This window comes from Suricata suricatta, chromosome 5 (assembly GCF_006229205.1).
Source record: "Suricata suricatta isolate VVHF042 chromosome 5, meerkat_22Aug2017_6uvM2_HiC, whole genome shotgun sequence".
NCBI lineage: Eukaryota > Metazoa > Chordata > Mammalia > Carnivora > Herpestidae > Suricata > Suricata suricatta.
In genome coordinates, this window is record NC_043704.1 from 127,482,015 (window position 1) to 127,506,258 (window position 24,244).

At 34.8% G+C, this 24,244-nt stretch overlaps 1 protein-coding gene across 3 annotated transcripts in view; it reads right to left on the bottom strand.

The window, feature by feature from the left end:
• DNAJC13 (DnaJ heat shock protein family (Hsp40) member C13) overlaps positions 1-24,244 on the bottom strand; it is a 116,764-nt gene that overhangs the window by 34,513 nt on the left and 58,007 nt on the right. The window contains exons 21-37 of one of the 3 annotated variants that reach the window (XM_029940284.1): positions 23,869-23,883; positions 23,205-23,287; positions 21,711-21,864; positions 18,739-18,842; positions 18,496-18,655; positions 16,555-16,617; positions 15,395-15,496; positions 13,844-13,948; positions 12,853-13,055; positions 11,693-11,777; positions 8,787-8,941; positions 8,295-8,340; positions 6,091-6,245; positions 4,576-4,777; positions 3,059-3,174; positions 1,978-2,056; positions 478-613 (exon numbers count right to left, since the gene is read on the bottom strand). In XM_029940284.1, the coding sequence (XP_029796144.1) occupies positions 478-613; positions 1,978-2,056; positions 3,059-3,174; positions 4,576-4,777; positions 6,091-6,245; positions 8,295-8,340; positions 8,787-8,941; positions 11,693-11,777; positions 12,853-13,055; positions 13,844-13,948; positions 15,395-15,496; positions 16,555-16,617; positions 18,496-18,655; positions 18,739-18,842; positions 21,711-21,864; positions 23,205-23,287; positions 23,869-23,883 (1,963 nt within the window). The remainder of the gene's footprint in view (positions 1-477; positions 614-1,977; positions 2,057-3,058; positions 3,175-4,575; positions 4,778-6,090; positions 6,246-8,294; positions 8,341-8,786; positions 8,942-11,692; positions 11,778-12,852; positions 13,056-13,843; positions 13,949-15,394; positions 15,497-16,554; positions 16,618-18,495; positions 18,656-18,738; positions 18,843-21,710; positions 21,865-23,204; positions 23,288-23,868; positions 23,884-24,244) is intronic. The other 2 variants (XM_029940285.1, XM_029940286.1) reach the window with 2 other exon arrangements.

Below are 24,244 nucleotides of genomic sequence, written 5' to 3' on the forward strand. Positions count from 1 at the left end.
GATCAGAGGGTTTTAAGAGCTACCATAGGAAATGAGAGTATGAGAGAAGTATATGATCATGTGAAAACGTTTCTATTGCTTTTAAAGACCATTCTTCAGAAGGTTTTAAAGTTCGAACAGGCACAGTCCTTTAACTGTAATTTAAGAACATTAAATGATGCTTAAATTCTAGATCCACCATACAGCTCATTTAATATGTTTGCTACTAAATAGTAAGTACAAAAAACTAACGCCCTTCAGGAAGGAGTAACAAAAACTTGTTGGAAATGTAAAAATACTAAAAACCATAGGTAAGAAGTGGAAAGTATAAAACAAACATTTTGGGCCTTCCAACAGAAAATTACTCTTTTACTCTAAAATGCAATTCTAAGAATCTTCTGCAATAATAACTCTAAATCCATTTAAATATGCTATAGAAATCAGTAACATGGTAGAAATCAGCTGGAAGATAAATTAGAATTTGAGAATACGCCTTACCTTCTTTATGACGGTTGAAGAGGATGCTCTGTGTTTTCAGAATTAAAATTATATTCTCTGGATCTGGTCCATCCACTATTTTTGCTGATTTGGTACATAAAAATTCATATGCTTTATTTACTTTTTCAAACATATCCTGTATATGACCAAATATAATTAACTTTTAGTGTGGAACATCTCAAACCACAACAAGTGGTTTATGTTTTACCAGTAACTTCCTTAGTTATTATTTTGTTTTGTTTTTTACATTAAGGAATTCATTCCAACTGTAATGTAGCTGATATACTTCAAGGATAAACTTCCCTGCCCCTTTATTGACCTTAATACCATTTACTAAACAATTCTTCACTTGGTTTATACCATATATGTCATGTCGAACTCGTACACATAAAGACAGTTTCTGAGTTATTATCAAAATAATTATAAGTGCTATTTATTGAGCACTGCAGCAGACATTGTACTAAATATGCTTTATAAACATGATCTCATTTAGTCTTCCAAACCATATGATGTGTGAACAGTTATTTCCTCATTTTTGGATAATGTTAAGTAAGCTGCCTACGGTCACTAAGTCAATTGGTGATGGGCTAGGACTTACACCCAGGTCCGACTCCTAAATCCATGCCCTTAAATTACTACAACACTGTATTAGTTCCTTGATCTACATGGTAATTCTTGTGTCAGTGTCATATTGGTTTACTATTATAGCTTTATAGAATATTTCAACATCTGGTAGGTTAAGTCTAGCAATTTTATAATGATTTTAAAATTTCTTCCTGTTTTTCTCCCAAATGAATCTGAATTGCTACACATTTCTCAAAAAATCCCAGGCCTTTGATTAATATCTTAAACATAAAAAAGCAGTAGGTTTTCTTTACCAGGTCTTCCCATTCAGGAATAATGTCTGTCTCTAATAAAAAAAAAAGTTAACCTTGAAGTCAGTGGAAATTACTCGAAGTTTCTATCAATAAACTATCAATAGTAGTTACAGAAGTCATACTGTGTGACTTCATCTTTTATGAAATCTTTCTTGGCATTTTAGTAGGAAGCTGGAAGAGACAGGACTAGGGAATGCTGGCATCTGATAACTTTTAAGTCTGATCCAAATTTTCTACTTTTTCAGTTACAACAACATGAAATTAGATGTCATTAGGGGAAAAAAATTACCCAAAGCAATTCAGATGGCCATAACTTTACCTCAAATGAATTACATTCATCCACATTTCTAACATTCAATTATTCATGTGACTGTCCATTAAAGTTAATTCTTAGACATGAGAAAATATCCTTAAGTTACTAGTTCAAGGGCAGTCCTGGTAAACTGAAAGAGGACCATTCATGCAGAAAGCATAGGCATGTGGGCCACAGGTTAATTTCACATACACTGGGCATTATGAGGCAGACACTAGCACAGAGAGTGAGTATACCTTATCCACCTAAGACAGTAACAGAGCAAAAGGAAGTCAACCCAAAAGCCCTAATTCCGAAGGTAGTACATACCCTCCCTTCTGGATTCTTATCAGGGTGGTACTTCTGTGCAAGTCTGAAGTAAGCTTTTCTAATCTTGCTCTCATCATGCCTATTAAATAGCAAAATTATTTTAGGAACAGAGTAAGGTACAAGAAAAATTTTATATAATCATTTAAAATGACACTGTAAGAATCTTACTTTTATTACATATAACATATATTTGGCATCAAATTAAACCCAGTAAGATTCAAGTTAAGAGATTTTTTTTTTAATGTTTATTTATTTTGGGGAGAGAGAGGGAGAGAGGAAGAGAGAAATACAGTGCATGTGCGCAAATGGGAAGTAGAGAACGAAGGGGCAGAAGATCCGAAGTGGGCTCTGTGCTGACAGCAGCGAGCCCAATGCAGGGACTGAACTCCTGAACTGCAATATCACAACCTAAGCTGAAGTTGGGTGTTCAAATGATTGAGCCACCAAGGCACCCAAAGAATATTCTTTATATGTTATCTTTACGTATGAAAGATAAAACCTCAAAGTTCCCTATGGAAGGTTATCATTCACTTCAAATCACACTGATTTTTCAAAATGTCGCTTCAAAGTCCATAATTTTAAGTAATTTTAAATATCAGCCTTGCCAAAAATGTATAAAAATTAGTCTACACTTAAGAAAATGTCTTTGAAACCATTTTTTTCTAATATTATCTATTCTACTACAAAAACTTCACTTATTTATTAATCAAGTAAATCCACACTCTTTCCTATACATCTTAGTGTTCTAAATACTGCTACCAAATCTATTTGGTAAGAGGAAGGGGGAAGAGAAGTATGTGAGTGACCACTATAGTTCAGATACAGTGCCAGGTGCTTGACATTATTTCAATTAATAGAGAGCAAAAACTACACCAGCAAGACAGAAAAATGTTAATTCTGCTAATAAATCTGTAATAAATGAGAATCACACAGATATAATTCCAAATGGTTATTCCCACAGATGTATGTATCAAAGAATAGGCAAAAAATTAAAAAACTCTTGGTTTAACAACTTAGTACTTGATATTAATATTCTAAGGCAAGGCAGACATTTACTCCTATAATACTGAAAATAACTCACGGGCCCTGTCCTTGAGGGAGATTAAGCACTTCATAAGCATCATCTATTGACATTGTAGGTGGCTTCTTTTCAACTTCCTTCTTCCAGGCATCAAGGGTATCTTTTAGAAGCTTAACCTTAAAGACAGAGGATTAAAATTTATATCTCTTATTAAAGTAAAACAATTTCAGAATGTAATTTTAAGTTACAGAATTCTTGTGCTGTATATTTAAACTGACATTTCTAGGCTATCCAATTATTACAGTTTTCTGAAATATACATAACCAAAATCACTGCTAAATAGGTATCTGCTACAGGGCTAAATTCCTCTCTTATGTGATATTTTTATTCTTTGCCAAATTCTATCTTTACTTTTAATTGTTACATGTTCAGAAAGCACCAAAAATTTTGAAATCAGTAGATACACTGCAATAGGAAGGAAAGCAGTATATGGCTGCATGCTTCTCAAGGTGATCTAATGTAATTACTGGTAAGCTGACATTCAAACACATCTAAGGGATGGTAAAAACACGGGAGTCTGGTAGCAGGTCAGAAGAAGAAACCTACTATTTACTGCATGCCTCTATGCCAACCAGCTCCTTAGTTTACAGACTATAGCAGACTTATTCTTATACAAAATTTCATTAATACATGAAACCATTCAGATTCTGAGAGAGAGCTCCATGTTTCCCACGTAGTAAGTGGTGGAACTGGATTCAAATCTAGGTCTGACTAAAAAGCCCATACTTTTTCACTATTTCATGCTGAATCCAAAACAGGTAGCAGAGATCACGGTCTTCATTTGGTCACGGTAAAGACGCAAAGCCTACTGGTACAGACAGTAACTGTTCTGAAAGCTTTTGATGGTAAGGAGAATGGTATAATCTCTGCTATATGAACAAACCAACATGGGTACCCAGGCCTACTTTATTCCAGGCTTCCAGCAGATATCCAAGGGCTCAAGTTAGAGGGTTCGCAAGGGCACTGTGGACAGGCTACTATATAAACCAGTAGGTCCCACATACTGTCTTCTATGTATACCAGGAATTATGCTATTTTTTATATGAATTCTCAATCTTCCCAACCACATGAGAGAGTTGCTATTAGTAGTAATATACTATACCATAACTGAGGCTTAGAAAAATCAAGCAATGTTAAATACACCTATTAATGGCCAAACTAAGGCTAAATCCTAGACTGCCTAATTCCACCATCTGCGAGCGAGCTCAATATGCTATAAAGACAAGCTTCTGCCAAACTATTACAGTATGTAACTGTTTATGTATGTGAAATTAAGTTGACGTTATAGTTGTCAAAAAGATCAAGATTGTAAAGTTCTTTTAACACTTCCTCAAAAAGTTACCTTTCAGCTTGGGATTTACCCAAATGTACTACACTACAGTGAGTTACATAGTCCTTAAATAAGAGGGAACATTTAAGGAAGTTGTTATCCTTATCAGAGAAGAAAGAAATACCCAGAAGTTGATTACAAGCTATTTTTACAGTTTGAGAAGGCACAAGTTAACCTACTGACTTACCGGATCTTTAATAGGCCAATCTGGAAACCGGAGTGTATCACAAAGTTGTTTGAGGTAATAAATATTACAAAATAGTTCATTTTCTAGTTGTGGATAGTTGATTACTGGGATGGGACAATACTGATAAAGTGCTCTTGTGTTACTTTGAAGGCGTGGCGTGAAATCAGCAAGATGGGCAGCAATCTTCTCTATCATGAGGCGCCTACAATTAGAAAACTCTCTAAGCATTATGAAAGGACTATTTTATTAAAAAAAAAAAAAAGTTAAGCCAGGCAATCAGGCAAAATAATTATGTGGATTTTTAAAGTAACTCAATTATGGGTCTAAAATGAGTGTTTAAAAGACTGTTACTGAGAATATTCTGAACTGGTTATGTAGAAAGCCTCAATGGATATAAACTTATTTGTAACACTTATCTATAAAGACAACTAATGCTGAGCAAAAGGCTGATATTCCCAGTCCTTCCAAAAATCAGTTGTTAGAAGGTCAAATGCTATGGAATTTGCCTACTTCATCAGATGCATGAGGGCATAATCAGAGGACTAAGTTTACTAGCACCTCAAAGAAGCTCACTACACAGTATTTATTATAGTTAATCTGGGGTCTGGCCCTCAGTTCAACAGAAATTTGACTGGACTAGTATACAGACAGCTGTATCTTTTAGACAGGGCCTTATATTAACCAACCTCATGAGAAAAATATTCCAAAGAAAAGTTGTGTTGTCAACTTATCCATATTCCTATACATTTGTTCCCAATCAAAAGCATGACTGTCACACAGAATACATTCAAGTTGGTGGCTAGCACATGCCAAGTCTACGGGTCAACTTATGTGACAAGCCAAATAATAACCAGCAAGTGGCACTGTGAGTGTGAATTCAGTCAAGGGAGTAACAGACTCAGAGCAACCGCCATCCAGCTAAGAGGACTGAGGGGTTCTCCACAACAGTGGTGGGCTTGATACTGGACTTAAGAAGTGTGCAGTCTTTTTCTAGACACAGGCTCTACTTTTCCTTCTTTTCAGAGGCTTTTCCTCCTCAAGGACATTCCTTAGGAAAGCTAATTTCCACAGTAAGGTTAAAATGTGCTACTAAGGGGCCTCATTCTAAAATGAATTGGGGTATCTCTCATGTGATCCATTCTACGTGGGAGCAGTCTTTAGTGGAGTACAGCTCTGTTTCCAAATACAAAGGAGGAGTGTCTTTATTTCATCCCTGTATATTCCTTATATACACTGCCTAAAATTCTACCAGTTTTATAGACTGACTTAAACATCACCAGTGGTAACAGACTCAACCTTATGTAAAGTTCTGGTAAGTAACAGTAAATTTGTCAAATCACATTAGATTAGAAAAAAGCTTACGGCCTTGTCAAACTCATCCCTTGATTTGGCACCAAGGACTATGGTAGCTTAGATTATACAACTAGTGAAGAAGTTCTTTTAACAGAAGTCAAACCAGGTGGCAAGAGGCAAGGATTCTGAGTATACAATATAAACAATCAGCTGGCTATTTACCTCATTTCACTGCTCCAGATGGCCTCTGGAGTATCAAATTCTCCCAGAAAAATCTCAGAAAACTTTTCAGGCTCATAATTTTCTAAGTAACAAACCATTGCTTCTGGTAGGATGTGCCCAAGTATACTTCTCTGAAAAATATCTTGTCCTTTTGTCTTTAAAACAAAACACAAAAACACTAAAGTTACCATTCAGTTTTCTAATAAATGAATTAGGGTTAGGGAACATTTTAAGAAAAGAAAACAACCAGAACAAATTGCTTTTATGTCTTGGAAATTCAGATGGAAACGTAGCAAATGTGAAGTGAAAGACGTCCGGTATTAACTGGCTTTGGCATGAGCTCCAAGGTAGAATTAACACTATCTGGGCTCCAGCAGAGTCTTAAGCTCCTACGATGTCAGGTGCTGCCAAAGTTATTTAGGATGACCTGTTTTGGACCACATGTAATAGTAAGGGACAGCACAAGGAGAGATCCCACAAAGATTTTGATCAATTTTTCTGTGTTACATTGTTGGTTGCAGTTTTCATCTGTAACTGCTTCTGTTCTCAAAAACAAGTAAGTCCAGAAAATCAACATTTAGAAAAATCTGTCCTCATGAAGTGTGGCTATTTAGAGGGAGAATATCTATTCAAGGTAATTATAATTAACTGTATTAAGAACTTTATATCCTCTGGCTGGCAAATGGAATTAGGAGAATTATCATACTTTATCACACAAAGTTTTAAATTGAAAATAAAATCCCTAAGGACTATACTTTTCTTTTTTTCCTTCTCAGCAAACTGAAAATGTTTTATTCCTCTAGGATCTGACAAAGAGAAGAAAAAAACCCAGACATGGTTTTACCACCTAGTGCCAAAACAAATTAGATGATACATACTTTCAGGCTTTTTTTGCTAATAAAAACCATAAATTCACTATCCATTAAATTTTGGGATGAAGAACTGCTTGTTTTGTTCTTTAGAATACCATTATATAGGGGGCACTTGGGTTGCTCAGTAGGTTAAGCATCCAACTTTGCTTAGGTTTCTGGGTTTGAGCTCTGTGTAGAGCTCTATGCTGACATTTCAGAGCCTGAAGCCTACTTTAGATTCTGTGACTCCCTCTCTCTCTGCCCCTCCCCCATTCATGCTTGGTCTCTCTGTCTCAAAAATAACATTAAAGAAAATTTTAAAAAATACCATCATTTGGTTAATTCTTACATCCAGAGGTCTGTTACAAACATAGTTTTTGCTGTAATTATTCAAAATATTGTTAGGTGAAATGACATATCATTTTCCTTGTTATAAAAATTTGAAAAAAAGATTGTATATGCCTAACTAAACAGAAAAAAAGGGAAAAAAAGAATGCCAAAAAATGCCTAGTACTATGGTGGTCGCATTAATTTTTTTTTTTAAGTTTTCTTATATTCTCCTTTTCTATTTGTATAAAGCTATGGAAATTATACTGCCATGGGCATCACTTTAATGTTATTATTTTCCAGTGCTTCCCTGGCTGCTCTAGAAAACATGAAATTATACATTATCAAAGAGGTGTAACATTCTTTGTTTAGTCTCCCTCAGCAGTGGGCTGCTGTTGGTTTATTCTTCTGCCTTCAATAAAATCCGAAAATCAATGCTCCATAAAAACATTAACAAAATGTGAATCATCTTTCAGTTATATTTTGACAATAAATACCTCTGCAAATGTAGGTATACAGTTTCAGGTTATCAAAACTATCTGGATGAATCTTAGCTTTTTTTTAATTCATATTTTTTTTCCCAGTAAAATGGCAGGGATACTTGCGAGCACCTGAAGAATTAAATAGCTTCAAAAAAGAAACTTGGCACCTCTGCTACCTGGGGATCTGATCAAACAGTAGGACAAAGTCTTTACTGAATTTTAGCTCATTAAGAGCTTCAGATATATTCTGAGGTATTTATGAAAATTAATCTAGATTTTACACAAAGGGAACAAGTTATATTCACAGCAGGGTCATGTTAATAATTTATATCTACAATTCCTAATGGATAACATTTATTTTCATTAAAAAATATTAGCTTAGGCTTTCTCTGTACAACGTACCACAAGGAATGTGAAAAATGAGTGAAACAGTACCTGCCCTCAAGTGTTTATAATCTAGGAAACATATCCAGCTCAGGAGAGTTTAGCGCCCAGACAGCTTATGCAGTGTCAATTACATATTCACAGAGTTAATCTGGCTTACCTCCTCGGACTTGAAAGCCTGTTTGGTATGTGTATATTTCAAAAATCTAGGGAAAAAAATTACCTGTCAGATATAGGAACTGATTTAAATTAAATAATCTTAGTTTTCCAAAGATCAGATTTTTAAAATATATAAATAAAAGCCATGAAAGGCAACTTGTAAACACATACTCCCCAATTGTTTAATCTCTAATTAAGGCAAGAACTTAAATTAGATTTTTAAATAATGGTTAATATATGTAATAATATGAAAAATTACCCAATTTGAGGAGCAAAATATAAAATGGTATGTGCAATATGAACTTAGTGATGTTAAATATATATTAAAATTGTATAAAATAAAAGATGGTGATGAATTCTTATGTTAGATGTGGTAAAGTGGATAACTGAGTTACTTTCCTCATTCTAATTTCCAAATTTTCAGACATACAGTTAAACAGCTGTCCATGCACATTTCAAATAATTTTAAATAGATTACTGTTAAAGTTCTTACCGAGCCACAGGAAGCACATTGGAACCTGTATACATCATGATAAAGAAAAATACTCCACTAAGATAAAGACGAGGTAACTGTGGATTATCTTGCATGACATGGTATAACAAGATCGCAACCTTCTCAACAAGGATAGGATCAAAGGTCAGCAGTAGCTAAAAAAAATAAATAAAATGTTTTTGTTACTGGATTATAAAAAAAACTTCCAATAAGGTCATTTACTTTAGCCTTATGTATTTTATGTGCTGAGGTTATACTCTCTTATCTGTAATAAGTCAAAAAACAAAAACCTGTGGGATTTAATGAGCTATTGTCTACAGACTCATCAGATTTGAAAATTCATTTAACATTTAATGCAGAAATAATAAAATACTGAGAATTGCTCAAAACTTATTCAGAAAAGACCCAAAGATACCCGAAATTATGTTGTCATGATTATAGATTAAACTTTTTTACATAAGAATCTTCCTACGTCAACTTCTTTGTTAATGACAAAATAAAAAAGAAAAGTAGGTATGCTTTGGGTTAGTTTCAGGATGTGAAGAATTCCCTGGAGACTATTTGAGAACTCAAGGAGCAGAGAAAAACTATCAGTGCACACGAATACTATTAAAAAATAGATCTACAAGTAGAAGGAAAATGGGTGACCAAATACTAGTAGTACTTTTACTGCTGTCGCAAAGTACCAAGACACGAGGTCTCTAAAAAGTTTTGAGCTAGTAATACTGAAAAGACTATCTGGGGCCACCAGAATGAATCTGGGCTATTAAAAAATCATATAGGGGCACTTGGTAGCTCAGCTGGTTGAGCTCTGAGTTCGGCTCAGGTCATGATCTCCCAGTTTGTGAGATCGATCCCTACATCAGGCTCTGTGCTGACAGCTCAGAGCCTGGAGCCTGCTTCGGATTGTGTCTCCCTCTCTCTCTCTCAAAAAATATATAAACATTAAAAAAAAAATCATGTAGAGTTGTTATGAATAAACATTTGATATAGAAATTTTGCAATTCTTAACAGAATTGGCACCTCACTTTTCTATATTTCCCCAAAAATGGGTCAAATGCTACTAGTACAAAAAAAATGACAATAAGAAGAGTAAATACTAACTCACATTAGAAAGTCAAAGTTCTAGATTCAGAAGACTATATTGATGTATGTCTTGCCTTTTGGTAAATAGGATTTCTCTGTGTTCTGAAGTTCTATCTGTTCAACAAGGTATTTAGATTGACTATTTAGTACTATGAGATATTTTGCAAAGGAAAAACTGAAATACAGTATCCACAGGATTTTCCCTGGTGTTAGTAGCAGTTGCAGCTCAAGACTTGACATCATTTTAATTAAAATGTGGGAATTAGCAGGCAAAAACTCAGAATATTTGACATTATGACTATACCAGAAAACCTAGGACATTCACTCACTGTATCTTAGACACACAAAAAATTTCATAGCTATATCAAAAGGCAAAACCAGTGATTGCTCTTAAAGTCAAATGAAATACAGAAATCTGTACCAACCAACGTAGATAATATGTTCCTGAAAACTACTATGGCTGCCTGTTTTTAACAAGATTAAGGTCTCCCAGAATATGGGAAATTAAAGAAAAACAAATATCTTCTAAAAAATATTTTTTGAACTCAAGATATAAAATCTAGGAGGCATATACTATTAAGAGCAGCTAAAGTTATCAGTAAAATTCTTCTCCTGAGTCATTTTAATTGTTCAGACAGTACTAGAAATTTTTAATTTAAATGGACTCTTCCCCTCCAAAGCTTCATGTTATGCCAACCACATCTCTTTTTTTTTTTTCAGTCATTCTTTCCTGGCCTGAAATTCAACAGTGTTTGCATTTACTTCTTTCTTTTCAGTTTCCTGAATCTTGAGAAAATGCTTGGGAGAGGTAGATTTTCTAGGCCTTTATCTACATGTCCAGAAGAGAAGACAAATCCTTCTCCTTGTTCTACCTCACAGAAGCAGCCACACAGGCCTCTAGGCTGGGGTGGACGGTGAGTTACAAGAAAGAATTGCAGTGTTCTTCCATTTAAGCACCGAAACAGAATGGTCCACAACAGAAGAGCATACAAATTTTGCAATGCTGACATGCTTAAGTAACAGAAGTTAGCGTGGGATGGGGGAGGGGCGGTGGGGAATAGGGAGGCAATAGGGTACGGTCACTGTCATATTTCAGAACTCTTTTTCACTATCAGTGACTTGCACAGGCACTTACTTACCTATCCATGTAAAAATATACAAACAAGTAATTCTCCTTTCCCATTTCACATCAGTGTTTAATTGACATGTACAAATAGCAAAGTTACTGGCATATACTTACATCATTTGTTGTTAATATAAAAAATGAGATTTAACAATAGGACACTCAATAGACAGGAGGGAAGCAGTGACCTGAAGTCTCTGGGACCTGACTTATTTGGATTTAATGCTAATCTGGAGAGAGCTTACTCCAGAAGAGCAGAATAAATGAGGGGGGAAAAAAAGAAGATACTTCAGTATATCCTACATAATTCCAACTGAATTTATTGGATCAGCCGTTGTCCATGAAAACATTCTGAAAGAGTCCAAACACTGAGGCAAACTGGCAAGACAGCTGTGATTATTTCTTGAGACACGGCCCACCACATGTGAGACAGAGTCCACTACATGTCCATTTCCATGGCCCACTAGTGTGCTTCCCAGAAGTCCTAACTTCAAGGGCTCTTGGATACCACAATCTTCCACAGTATATTCAGAGTATCAACTCAATTACAAGTAAAATAAATGTAAATCAAAATTCAGGCTTTTTGGAAATGGAATAGACTACAATAAAAACAAGAATAGGGTTCATAATAAAATTGAATAACAGAGAATGATTCTTAAAAAACTGTTCCAAATTTGGTAACATACAGGTAACTCACCTGAATGATATGCGGAAGGCAAGCGCTATCTGACAGCAGTCTTTTCACTCTGGGTAGAGGCCGAATGATGGCATTATCTTGATCCCTAGAAGATATTTTCTAGGGTCGGCATTTAATATATCTATTAAAATTTGTATATGCAGAGCATGTGACATTCTACTAGGCATGAAGCATGTTACCTTACTTTTTTGTTAATGAAGACTAAGCTCTCATACAGCTGGGAACATGATTAGGTATTTTGGATTAAATCTATTTGGCTGCTTAATATGACTTCATTTCCTTCCATAAGATTTCCTTGAAAAACAGTACCCTAGAAGAGCCAAAGACTCTTATTTATTATTTAATTGATTAAACTTGGTGTTGTCCAACACACTGTCAGAGGATATTTCCCCCCAAAGGGCGTATCAAACGTTTCTACATAAATTTAAACCTTAGCTACTCTCAGTATTTTCCACAGATAGCTTTAATTTTAACGCTACATTTTTTTCCGAAATGCTAATTGTATGCTTTAAAGTGTAATCTGAATTTTAAACAGAACTGGAACCATGAAAGTTTCAAGTGTTATAAAATTGAGGGTTCCTCAGTAACTTCCATCACAAAATATCTTTAGGATAGTAATAAATGAAATGATGCATATGCAAATATTTCATAAAGATTAAAAAGTTCCCTGCAACGGTTATAATGATCATTGTATAACAAACTCTCACCTCCACTGATCAAGTGGAACAAGACCTGGGGCAAGATGTGGGCGTAGACCAAGTTCTACACCAGGAATGGCTAACCTGACAGAAGAGGAGCTGGTGGCACCCGCCATTGTCTAGGACTGCAGTGTATATATTTCAAATGTTCATGCCTGCTTCCTATGAATGTGACAACTGTTACTGTTGCCAAAATGTGTAACTAGGAAGCTTCAATTTGGTAACATTATCTGAAGTCTCCCAGAGAAAGTTACTGTCTAGCTACTTTATCAATATAATTTACAAGTTATTTCTTTTTATGTTTCAAAGCCTCCAAAACTCAAAGCAGCATTCCCTCAAGGTCACAAATCTTTGTTCACCAGACTAATCCCATACTGTTACTGAGGAAGCACCCATACAGACAGAGAGAATAAGGTACTTCTGAGTCCCTCTTAACCATGGAAATGTTCAATTACATTTTACCTGCTTGGAAAATATCCACACATTGTGATCAACATGTTCAATATAAGGGTAGCAAGGTCAGTTTCATTTAGTACAGCCTGTCCACTGGCTAACAGACACCACTTAAGCTGAGGTATTGCCTGAAGTGGTCGCCATCCATCCATGCCTTGAGCCCAGCATCTGGTTTTCGCATTTAACATTCCCTTGGTCCACAATTCTTGCATCTAAATGAATGGAAGGCACTGTTTTTACAAACATGAATGAAGCAAAATGAGGTTTGCTAAAGTTTCCTATTCCCTGTTAATATGTAAGCTGTGTTAATTTACATACAAGTTCACAATCAAAAAACAGAACAAACTTTTGTTGATAAGCCTTCAGGAACCTGAATTAGGTTACTAATATAAAAAAATTACCATTTAGTTGGCCAACCTGCAGAACATAAAGAACACTGGAAAGAATGAAAACAGTAGGAAGATGGTAAAATGACCAAGATATAAACAAGCTAAAGGCTTAACTATGTTTGGCTAAATTCCAACTGAGTTTGGGAGGGCAAGATCAAGTATCAGCAGATGTTAAGATGGAAATTATCCCTGGATTGCACAGATAACTTTCAATAAATTTCAGACTGCATATTAAAGTTCACCTGTTCATAACATAATAGAAGTGTTATAGTTTGAGAAGCTTGTTAATACCTATGAGATTATAAAACCTTATCATAATATTAGGGTAGCAATTGCTACTATTATTCTAAAATTCATTAAAAATCTGAATGCTACCTCCTTAACAATGGCTCATCAACAGTAAGGTTTTAAGACACAACTGTGTGTGCGTGTCTGTGTATATGTGTATGTGTGGTTCTTCAGAACTGTAAGTAAGCCATCTCATCCTTCATGCATAAACTGAATGGCAGAGCCTTTGGATTTTAGCCAAATCATAGGCTAAAATATGTTTGCCAAGCAGGAGGGCATAAGAAAGACTAAGACCATCACAAAAGCTCTTTTAAGGCACAAACCTCATGAAATCCATACGGGCCACTCCTCTCTTTGTCTGCATTGCCGAAGTACCATTCCTTTTCACTCTCTCTTTTCATATCTGGAGCAGCTTCAATTACATTGCTCTAAGTTTAAAAAACATGTAGTTACTTTCCAAGGCAGAAATCTAAGGGGGCAGATATCATAAAAAGTAACTACTAATTTCAGGGGTTTACATTCCTTTAAAAAATCACCTTTCACATGACCTTATTTTTAACAGTTAAGGATAAGATGTCTGACCTAGTAATTGAACAAAGCTATTTCCTTATTAATATGCATTTGAAATTAGTGGTTTCCTAAATTCACTGGGCAATCAAAATTATTAAATTCAAGGACATCTACGCTCCCTATGGTCATTAATAAATTTTTAGTACGGGAACATTTTAGTAGCAAAGAATACTACAAATAACTATATAAATAAACACATTAACCTTAAACCACAATGCTGAAAATACTTAAATCTTTGGAGGGGAAAAAATCATTTCAACTAAAAGTTTCAATAAGCATCCGAGATCAAAGATTTAAAATACAAAATTTGTAATACTACTTAACACTTACTTTCAATCTACTACCCTCACTACAGATACTTCTTATAATTTTATATGTCAATGCTTATGAGAACCTAAAATTTTTATGTAGTAGTATATTTTATTAAAACAAGGTTTTAACTACCCTAACTATTAGCTTTTGGTCTGATTCATATAGAGAGGCACAGCAAAGTGGTTAAGAGCACAGACTTCTGGGTTCTAACTCTGGCTCTGTTCCTTACTGCATGACTTTGGACAATACACTGGGCTTCTCGGTCCCACAATTTCCTCATCTGTAACCTGGGAGGGCTGTCATGGAATTTATACAAGAATCGTACCTGGTATACTGTAATGCTGTAATAGAATTACCATTACTATTATTTATCCCTGATAATAGAAAATGCCATATTCTAAATATTCAAATAGCACTTATGTATACAATTCAGCCAAAAACAGACAGAATACCTCAAACCAGATTAAACAAAAACAAACCACCACAAAAATCACCACTGAGCTAGGTATAGATCTCTTGTACAAGTTAGGCATCAGAAAAGGCCTTTTAGCAGAGACCTGCAGCTCTATCTTCTTACAGGTTGGTTTCAATAAGGCCTCCAGATTCCTAAAGGCGAAGTATACTCTCAGTGGCTTTCAACGCTAAAGGTGGCAGTTACATAACTGAAAAGTCAGTTTAAATCTTAAAGATCACATTGACTCAAAATAAACCACATTAGAGACACTGTTACTTTAAAAGACAAAAGAGACACAAGAAAAATAAAACTGGATCAACACTGACCATTTTAGATTGTTCTTATGGTTATTTTCACTCTTTGTGTGTGACCTAATCTCTCAGGTATTAGTTCCATCATAATTATTGGCTGTCTTAATTATTCGCTATACTCATGGCCATATACACTGACATGTTTTCATGTCAAGTTTTTATGGTTCTTTTGATCCTAAATTGTACTCAAAGACTTACATTTGTAAAATCTAGATAAGTATACATACTTGCAGTGGTACTGTAGCTCGGCTTACATGAAGATGTGCAAGGGTAAGCAAGTCCACAAGGATTCTAATTCCATTGGAATCCATGAGATCCTTAACATTTCTCTGGAAGACAGAAACACTGTTACATAATAGAAAATCTTTCTTCCCAATAGGTACTACCACCTACAAGATTCTCAAAGAAGAAAATATTTACAATCTCGTTGGAAAAACTGACCTACAATTGGTATTACTTAGTATTCAAAGAACATGAATTTAGATAAATGTGAAAAGGGCCAACAGATCGCATAAAGAATTTTTACTTAAATATATTCTGAGCAAATTAAAACAAAATAAAAATAAACAAAGCCCAGCAGGAATAACACCCACAATAAACTCTGATTCTCCAATTATCCTGCATTTTCCTAGGTTATTCTATTAATAAACAAATTATTCTGTAATCAGAAAAAAAATCTGGTATATTAAACTTTTTAATGTTCCAGTTTGTTTTTGTAACTTAAGGCAAAACTGGTAATTTCTTAGAAGTTAGGAAGAGATTATAATTTAAATTTTAAGATTTATTAATTATACTTCATTTTAAAACATGGGCATAATTTTCTACAGGGGAGAATAAAACTAAGAATATAAATAAGAAAAGAGCTACTCCAATTTCATTGCAACACCATATAATTATGAATTGATGCTGTGTTTACAACCAAGAATTCTTGTTGGAAACAGCATGAACCTATTAAAATGTCTTAAAAAGAAAAGATGAAGAGCTAAGGTGACTCTTCAGTTTATGTCTTCAAATTACCTTTTATGACCAAAATGTACACTGAATAAATTAGAAACTTTCCATTTTATGTCAAACATTTGTTTTACTTTAAGTCCAATCCAAAAGAGTCCCTAAAGAAAAATCAGCTACCAATTTCATCCCTCATTATTCTTCATTCAGAAGTTAGTCTTATTTATTTAGTATCTGTTACTGTAGGACAGAATGTACAGAGAATATCTGACAAAAATACTTCACTACAGATGTTGAGAGCACACAGGTTTCTCATCTAAAAGGAGAAAATAAGAAAAGAACCATGTTTGGATAAAAACTGAAACTGTAATAATATATCTGTTTGATACTCATGTGATTTATTTGAAAATAATTATGTACATAAGCAAAAATACTGCACCTTATTAAGGATCAACTTGTTAAGGAAGAGGATCAACCGATCTCGTTCAAGTTTATCTGTGCACTAATGAAATAAATGAGAATTTAATCAGAAGTGAAACACAAATTAAGATATTATCATTACCAAACAAAATCAACAGCCAATAAGAAATAGTGTCAATCTTTTTTTTAAGTAGGTTCCACACCCAGCATAGAGCCAAATGCACGGCTTTAAATCATGACCCTAAGATTTAGACCTAAGCTGAGATCAAGAGTAAGAGGCTTAACTAACTGAGCAACCCAGGTGCCTCAAAATAAAATTCTTTTAAACATCAAGAAAATGAGAGAAGACTGTCAATTATTTTAATTCATCAATGTCTTGCATTCTCTGCAATTTTATACAAGTTATTCAATTTCCCTAGAAAGGCATATATTTTAAAAGTCAAAAACAGATTAATATATAGCTTTAAGAATGTATATAAAATGGAAATAAAAGAATTGGCCCAAATGATACTTCTCAACTAATATTCTAAAGAATGATTAATGATATTTCACATAAATCACATCATGGTGAACACAAGACAAGAAGGAAAAATGTATCTGCCTAAAAAGTACAAATGCTATCCCACAAATACTCAGGTATTTGGAATAACAGTGAATTGTAATTGAATAGTACAATCTGGTATAATGGCAAAGAAGGATTTTCATCTGGCAATGGTTATTTCCTAGGTATGTTTTGTGACTTTATCCAGAATCAATTTCTTAATGTGCAAAGCATGACTGATACTTAAGGTAATTATAACAAGTACTGATTTTAACAGCTATTTAAAAATTGGTGAAATAGGGGTGCCTGGGTGGCTAAACATCAGGTCATGATTTCACAGTTCGTGGGTTCAAGCCCCATGTCGGGCTCTGTGCTTATGGTTTGGAGCCTGGAGCCTGTTTCAGATTCTGTGCCTCCGTCTCTCTCTGCCCCTCCCCCTCTCATGCTCACTCTCTCTCTCACTCACTCTCAAAAAACGAATAAACATTTTAAATTTTTTAAATAAAAATTGGTAAAATTTCAGTTTACTGAAATTTAAATGTTTAAATGTAAGAGAAATAGAAGCACAAATGAAAGAACCAAGTGTACACACTGCAATAAGTAGATAACACTCAAATTTGAGCTGCACTAGGTCAGTGGATCAGTATGTTCTTTCCCCAAGCCAAGTTCAAGTGTTAAATGACAAACTTTCTAAAATGTGCTAACTCAAGTTTCCCTTTTTTGGTTATCATTGTAGTTCTAAAAAGTTTCACTATCTTTTTTTTTTTTAGTATTTATTTTATCTTGAGAGAGAGACAAAGCACGAGTGGGGGAAGAGCAGAGAGAGAGAGAGAGAGAGAGAGAGACAAAGCAGGAGTGAGGGAGGAGCAGAGAGAGACACACAGAATTGGAAGCAGGCTCCAGGCTCTAAGCTGTCAGCACAGAGTCTGATATGGGGGCTTGAACCTACAAACTGTGAGATCATGACCAGAGCCAAAGTCAGCTGCTTAACCAACTGAGCCACCTAGGTGCCCCTAAAAAGTTTTACTAGCTTCACACTTTGAAATTTAGTACACTAGCATCATTTAAGATTTTTTCCAAAATGGAAAACCAAATATACATACAAATCTAAGAGTCACTATTTCTTTTACACACCTGTCCAGCTCACCCATACTATAAATTAAAGATTGGCAAACCGGTAGCTAAAGTCGTTCAAAAGCAGCAACTGAAAAAAATAAACTGACATGGACAAACACTAACCCATCAGTCATTTTCCTATTCATCTAACTCATATTCAATTGAGTATTATGTAACTTACACAAAAACGCACACAGAAATTTATGGTAACAATGCAATCAAACAGAATTTACATTTGGTTTGAAAATGTAACAAGTACCTCAAATGAACTATCAAGTAGTTTTTCTTAAATGATATCCTTACCCTTTCTAACATTCCAACGATATATCTCGTATCTGTAAAGGGTCCTATTTCTTCATGACATCTGCCATAAACAATAGCAAGGGCTTGTAAACATAAACACTTCATGTTTACTTTTGGGGTGAGCAGGAAACGATGATAGAGCTCATTGAAAAACTCATACCTAAATTTAAAAAAAAGTTCACAATAGAATTAGCCATGAATTTAATAGTGAAAACAAATGCAAGATAGGAGGAGTTAGCTTACGATCTCTTAATTGATCCACTTTCTTCATTCTCATCTTCCTCCAACAGTAATCTCAGGTAATAGTCTCCTATTTTGATTTCCTCTGCCAGGCACTCATATTTAACCTTTATTAATAAATGAAAGTTAGATTATTTTAGTTTATAGGAAGTTTTTGACCGTTTCCACATAATCACTTCTCAAATTCTGTCAGAGCGTTTTTCTTAGGATCACCTTTAACAAAAAAAAGTCCTTTCTTAAAATATCTGGTAATTCATTATTAATAAATATGACCTATTTTAGTTAAATGTTAAGGAGTGGGAATTATATACCAATTTTATGAAAACTTGCTGATAAAAACTTTCACAGGACTACATGGTATTAATGAGGTTTAAGGGAAGGAAGACTCAAAACACGGTTAATGGATAATCTGCTTCATCCCCTTTCTCATTTTGCCATGACCAACTACAGAGTAATTGATCCAACACCACACATGGTTTGTGCAATTTATACAAGCTACCTCAGGCATTCCCTCATCTCCCAACACATCAACTACATTTATGGTGTATATTTTTGTTTTGTTTGACAGAGAGAGAGAAAATATGAATATGAATGAATGAGCAGGGGAGATGGGCAGAGGGGAGAGAATCTCAAGCAGGGTCCAGGCTCAGCACAGAGCCCAATGTGTGGCTTGATCCTATGACCCTGGAATCATAACCTAAGCTGAGATCAAGAGCCATACAGTCAAGTGACTGAGCCACCCAGACCCCCTTCATTGTGTATTTTTATTTGTTTATTCATTCATTCTCTGTATGCCAATTTCCCCAGATTACAAAAGAGGTGATACATGAAGGAGGAGTCCATGACCAGGAGCTAAGGCAGCACCATGACCCTTGTACTCAGGCTGTTTGTCTAAAGAATTTGCAAGCAATTATAAAAAGGAATTCCTTGACCAGATTAAATTCTTTTCCCAAAGCCTAAAGTAACTGATTTCTAAAAATATAAATTTTATAAAATAGAGATAGATACCCATTCTGAGCATTCAAACTCATTCAACTTCTATGTATTAAGCATATACTGTACATGCCATGCACTGTTCCAGTCACCAGTGATATAGCAATAAACAAACAAAAAACTAAAATATGAGGGCACCCGGGTAGTTCAGTCAGTTAAGCGTCCAACTCTTGGTTTTGTCAGGTCAGGATCCCATGGTTTGTGAGGTTGAGTTCTCTGTCAGGCTTGCTGATTGTGCCAGAGCCTGCTTGGAATTCTCTCTCTCCTCTCTCTGCCCCTCTCATGTGCATACACATACGCTCTCTCTCAAGATAAATACACATTATTTAAATATTTAACAGTTGGGTGACATTACTGTGGTGAAATAAAGCAGGGAAAAGGGAGAGAGTGTGTGTGCTTGTGGTGGTGGTGTGGTATATCCATGTACAAAGAGGGCTGCATTTTTAAATAGACTGGCCAGGTACGGCCTATTCAGATGATGAAATTCAGGAAAAGAGCTGAAGGAGAAAACAAGTTATGAGGCTATCCAGGAAAAATAACATTTTAGTTAAGAGGGAACAGCAAGTAGAAAGACCTTGAGTCAAGAACACAAATTTGGTGTTTCCAGGGAAGTCCGTGTTGCTAGAGCAAAAGTGAAAGGGTGAGTAGGAGAACATGAGAACAAAGAAACAATACTTGGGGTTAGGGAGTACACAGATCTTGTCAGGTCCTTTCAAGGACCCAGGTTTTTGAAAAAGAAGGGAAGTGACAGTGACAAAAGCACCAGAGGGGTCTGAGCACAGAAGAGACATGATCTACTTACATTTTAACAAGATCATAATGCTGCTGTGCTGTCCTGATAACAGATTAAAGGGAGGCAAGAGTGGAAGCAGATATACTACTATAATCCCAAAGAGAGAGAAGATGATTGGGCTCTGGATAAATTCTGAAGGTGCACTGAATAGGATCTGCTGATAAATTACATTTGGGGTATAAGAGAAATGATGACGTAAAGGGTTTTGACTAGAAAATAAGGAGAAGTCATTATCTAAGATCAAAAAGACTATAAGAGAAGTAGACTTGGGGGAAGAGTAAGAGCAAGGTTTTAGAGCTAACACTCTAGACGCTTATTGGATATCCAATTATAAGATAAAAGTATGAGGTCAAGGGAAGAAAATCTGAGATAAAAATCTGGAAGCCACCAGCAAATAAAGAGTATCGAAAGCCATGAGAATGGCGAAGATCGCTGAGGCAATGAATATAAATAAGAGGTCTAGGAACTGGTCCTCTGGGCCAATTTAGAAGTTGTGGAAAAAAGAAAAATGAACAATGCACAGTGAAGGGGGCGAAAATCCAGGAGAATCTAGAGTCCAAAACCAAAGTAAAGGAAGCTTTTCAAGAAGGAGGGAATGAGCACAATCACATTGCTTTATTTTGGAAATGCAGTTGGATTCAAGATAAAGCCTGCAGGGTCATGAGTATGTTCAAATTTACAGCTATCATGAGAGTTTACATTATATGACACACACACACATACACAAGATTATCTCCTACCAACATGTTTTTTTAAACATGTTTCTTGATCCTGTTTTGTTGTTCTTCACATCAATGTTTTAATGGAAAAATGACCACATTCACAATAAAACTACCACAAAAAATGAATTGAACAAGGTACAGATAAAAGGGAAAAGGGAGAACAGACTATGTTTTAATGAAGGGAAAATAAAAATCTAAAGAGAAAAAAAAACCCCAAGCAAAGAACAGATCTGGAAAGCACAGGAACAAATTCATCAACACACCTACGTAGTTCTCAGATACAAAGCTGAGTTACTTAACTAATTCTAAATTTTTTATCTCAGGTAAATGTTAAAGTTTTCTAATATTTTCTCCATTAAACTAAGAGGAAAAGGTAAAAATATGTCACATAACCACAAATCTTTAAAAAAAGCCTCCAAAAATGTTTTAAAAGAGAAAAAATTAATATTACAAAAATTAAACTCTACCTCAAATTCATGGTGGTTCCAGGAGATCACATTAGCACTACCAAGCTCTCTATCAATATTAAATGCTCTCATTTCAGATTCAAGACTATCTCTCAGTTCTTCTCGTGTTTTGAAATTCCAAATTAGGTTTGACTTGGCATGATCCTGAGCAAACCTATGCATAGAATCAAAAAATAGTAGGAAGCAATAAATACTTTTTAAAAATCTGTAAATATCCTTTACTACATTTTATAATAAGAAAGCAGTGGAATTAATAAACTCCAACAAGTGCAAATGAAGAAAATAAAATCTCTGTCGAGTACAGTACAATGTAAATGGTAGAATCTTGGTGACAGGTAATAGGTATACACTGTAAAATTCTTTGACCTTTTCTGTATATTTTAAAGTTTTCATAATAAAATGCTAAAGGGGAAAAAAAATGAACCCAAACCATAAAAAAAAAAAATCTGTGTGGATTTCAAACCAAGGAACTGATATAATTATTAGAGGTATAAATTCCAGTCGGGAAATAATTATAATAAGAAATTAAATTTCAAATTGGGGATATGAATTTCTGAACTATGGAGTATGAAGTACGTAGGATGAGCAACATTCTAGGTAAGAATGTTACAAACTAAGAAAGAATATGGGTAAACTGCCAAACACTGATTGATATTTGTAAAGTATCTTCCTTTTGTTCCTGGAGTAATTTAACTATTGTGACACATTTGGACCCAGGTCTGAATTGGAAGTAGATGGGCATCATATTCTTTGGCTTTCATTCTACAGCCCTCTTAGAAAGTCTGATGTCAGAGTTCCAAGACAGGTCTAGGGAAGACACATAATCCAAGAATTCCTGAGGAAGAAAACCAATATTCTTAAGGCCATACTATATATGGATCTACACTACATGCTTTAGAACTACTATGGGAAGTTTCCAAAGCAAAGCAGTATTTTCCTTTATTAGCCAAGGTATAATTAAAATGTTGGCTTCCAGAATAAGTACTGTACATTATCCCCAAAAGTTTAGCAAATCCCCACAATGTTTCAAAGCCTTTCTATGTGTATGTATCTGTGTATGTTTGGGGTGGAGGGGCAGGAGGCAGAAGCAGATGGAGAGAAGGGGTAAACAGATCAGAAAGGCTGGACAAGTATAAAAGGCCATCTAAACTGGATACCCATTTACCTCAAGTCTCCTTATGTTTTTCATCCATCTAGCTCTTTTAAGAATCCATTTGTAGTAAGACTTAAAGGTTGTAATTCTTAAACTAATCATATCAAAGCCTTAAAAAAATTTAAAAGTACTTTAGCTCCTCAGACGACCAACACTCTATAAAAGACATTAATTTTATGGAAGCATCATTGATCATACCAGTCTTAACAGTTACAGTTTTTGACCTTCATGGTGTAAAAGTACCCGTAGCATAAAGTACTAGTTTCAGGCAAGAAAAATCTATCATGATTCCTCTAATGACAATGCCAAATTTTATCTGTTGGAAGAGAGTTTAAGGTCACCTGTAATAAAAGAGATCCCAATTTGCTTCTATTTTTATTCTTTGTCTTCTCTTTCGAAGAACCACTGGCTTTTGATTTATATTCTGGGAAGGAAAAAAAAAAAAACAACTTCATAGTGCTCAATCTGGGGCTACCAAATAGGCTCAGTCAGAAAATCATCACTTTATAAGTGAGGAGAAACATTTCTACATCAAATTTTGGCAGAAACAAGTTAATGAAGCAAAATCTATAAAATATAAATGTAAAATATTAGATTATTTCACAACATATTACTGTGCTAGTAGATATTTCTACAGTGTTGTTGAAATATTTTCCATTGTAGCCTAAAGTTGTTCCAACACCAAATTGTTACAGTTTACAGTGATGACTGATAAAATTTATAAGAGCCAAAAAACAGTGACTTGTTTTCAACATTTACATGCAGTTAATACACAAGTCATGGGAAAACAATAAATGCAAAAGAGTACAGGTTATTGAACTGCCACCAAAGCCATAATGCGCAAGTATAAATTGAAATAGCTAATGAACAAGAAATAAGAATCTACATTCAGACACATGTGAGGTGAGACTTGAATTTACTTTATTAGACAAAGAATCTCAAAGACAATTCCACATGCCAGGCAGTTTAATGCATTTCACACATGTAGCAGGGACTTAAACTCACCATATTGTTTCTGTCCTGAATTTAATTGTAAAAGGGAAAAAATAAAATTTTAAAGAAAATAAAAGAGAGTGAGCCTATATGTGCTAAGCTATATCTATCATACAAATTCCATGAGGGTATCACCACTACAAATCATCTTCACCTTAAGACATCTCCTTCTCTATGTCTATGACTCAGATTTTAGGCAGCCATAAACCCATTTAAGAATTCAAAGAAAGCTATGGCCTCCTATTCCAGAGAAGGAAACACATGTAAATTTCTAACCAGAGGATAAGATTTCAAAGATTTTATCAAGTCTGTACACAGGATGGCAGTTAGGTGTCTCTGCTCTAAGTAAAACCTGTAGATATGCCAGACATTAAAATTCTAATCCCTA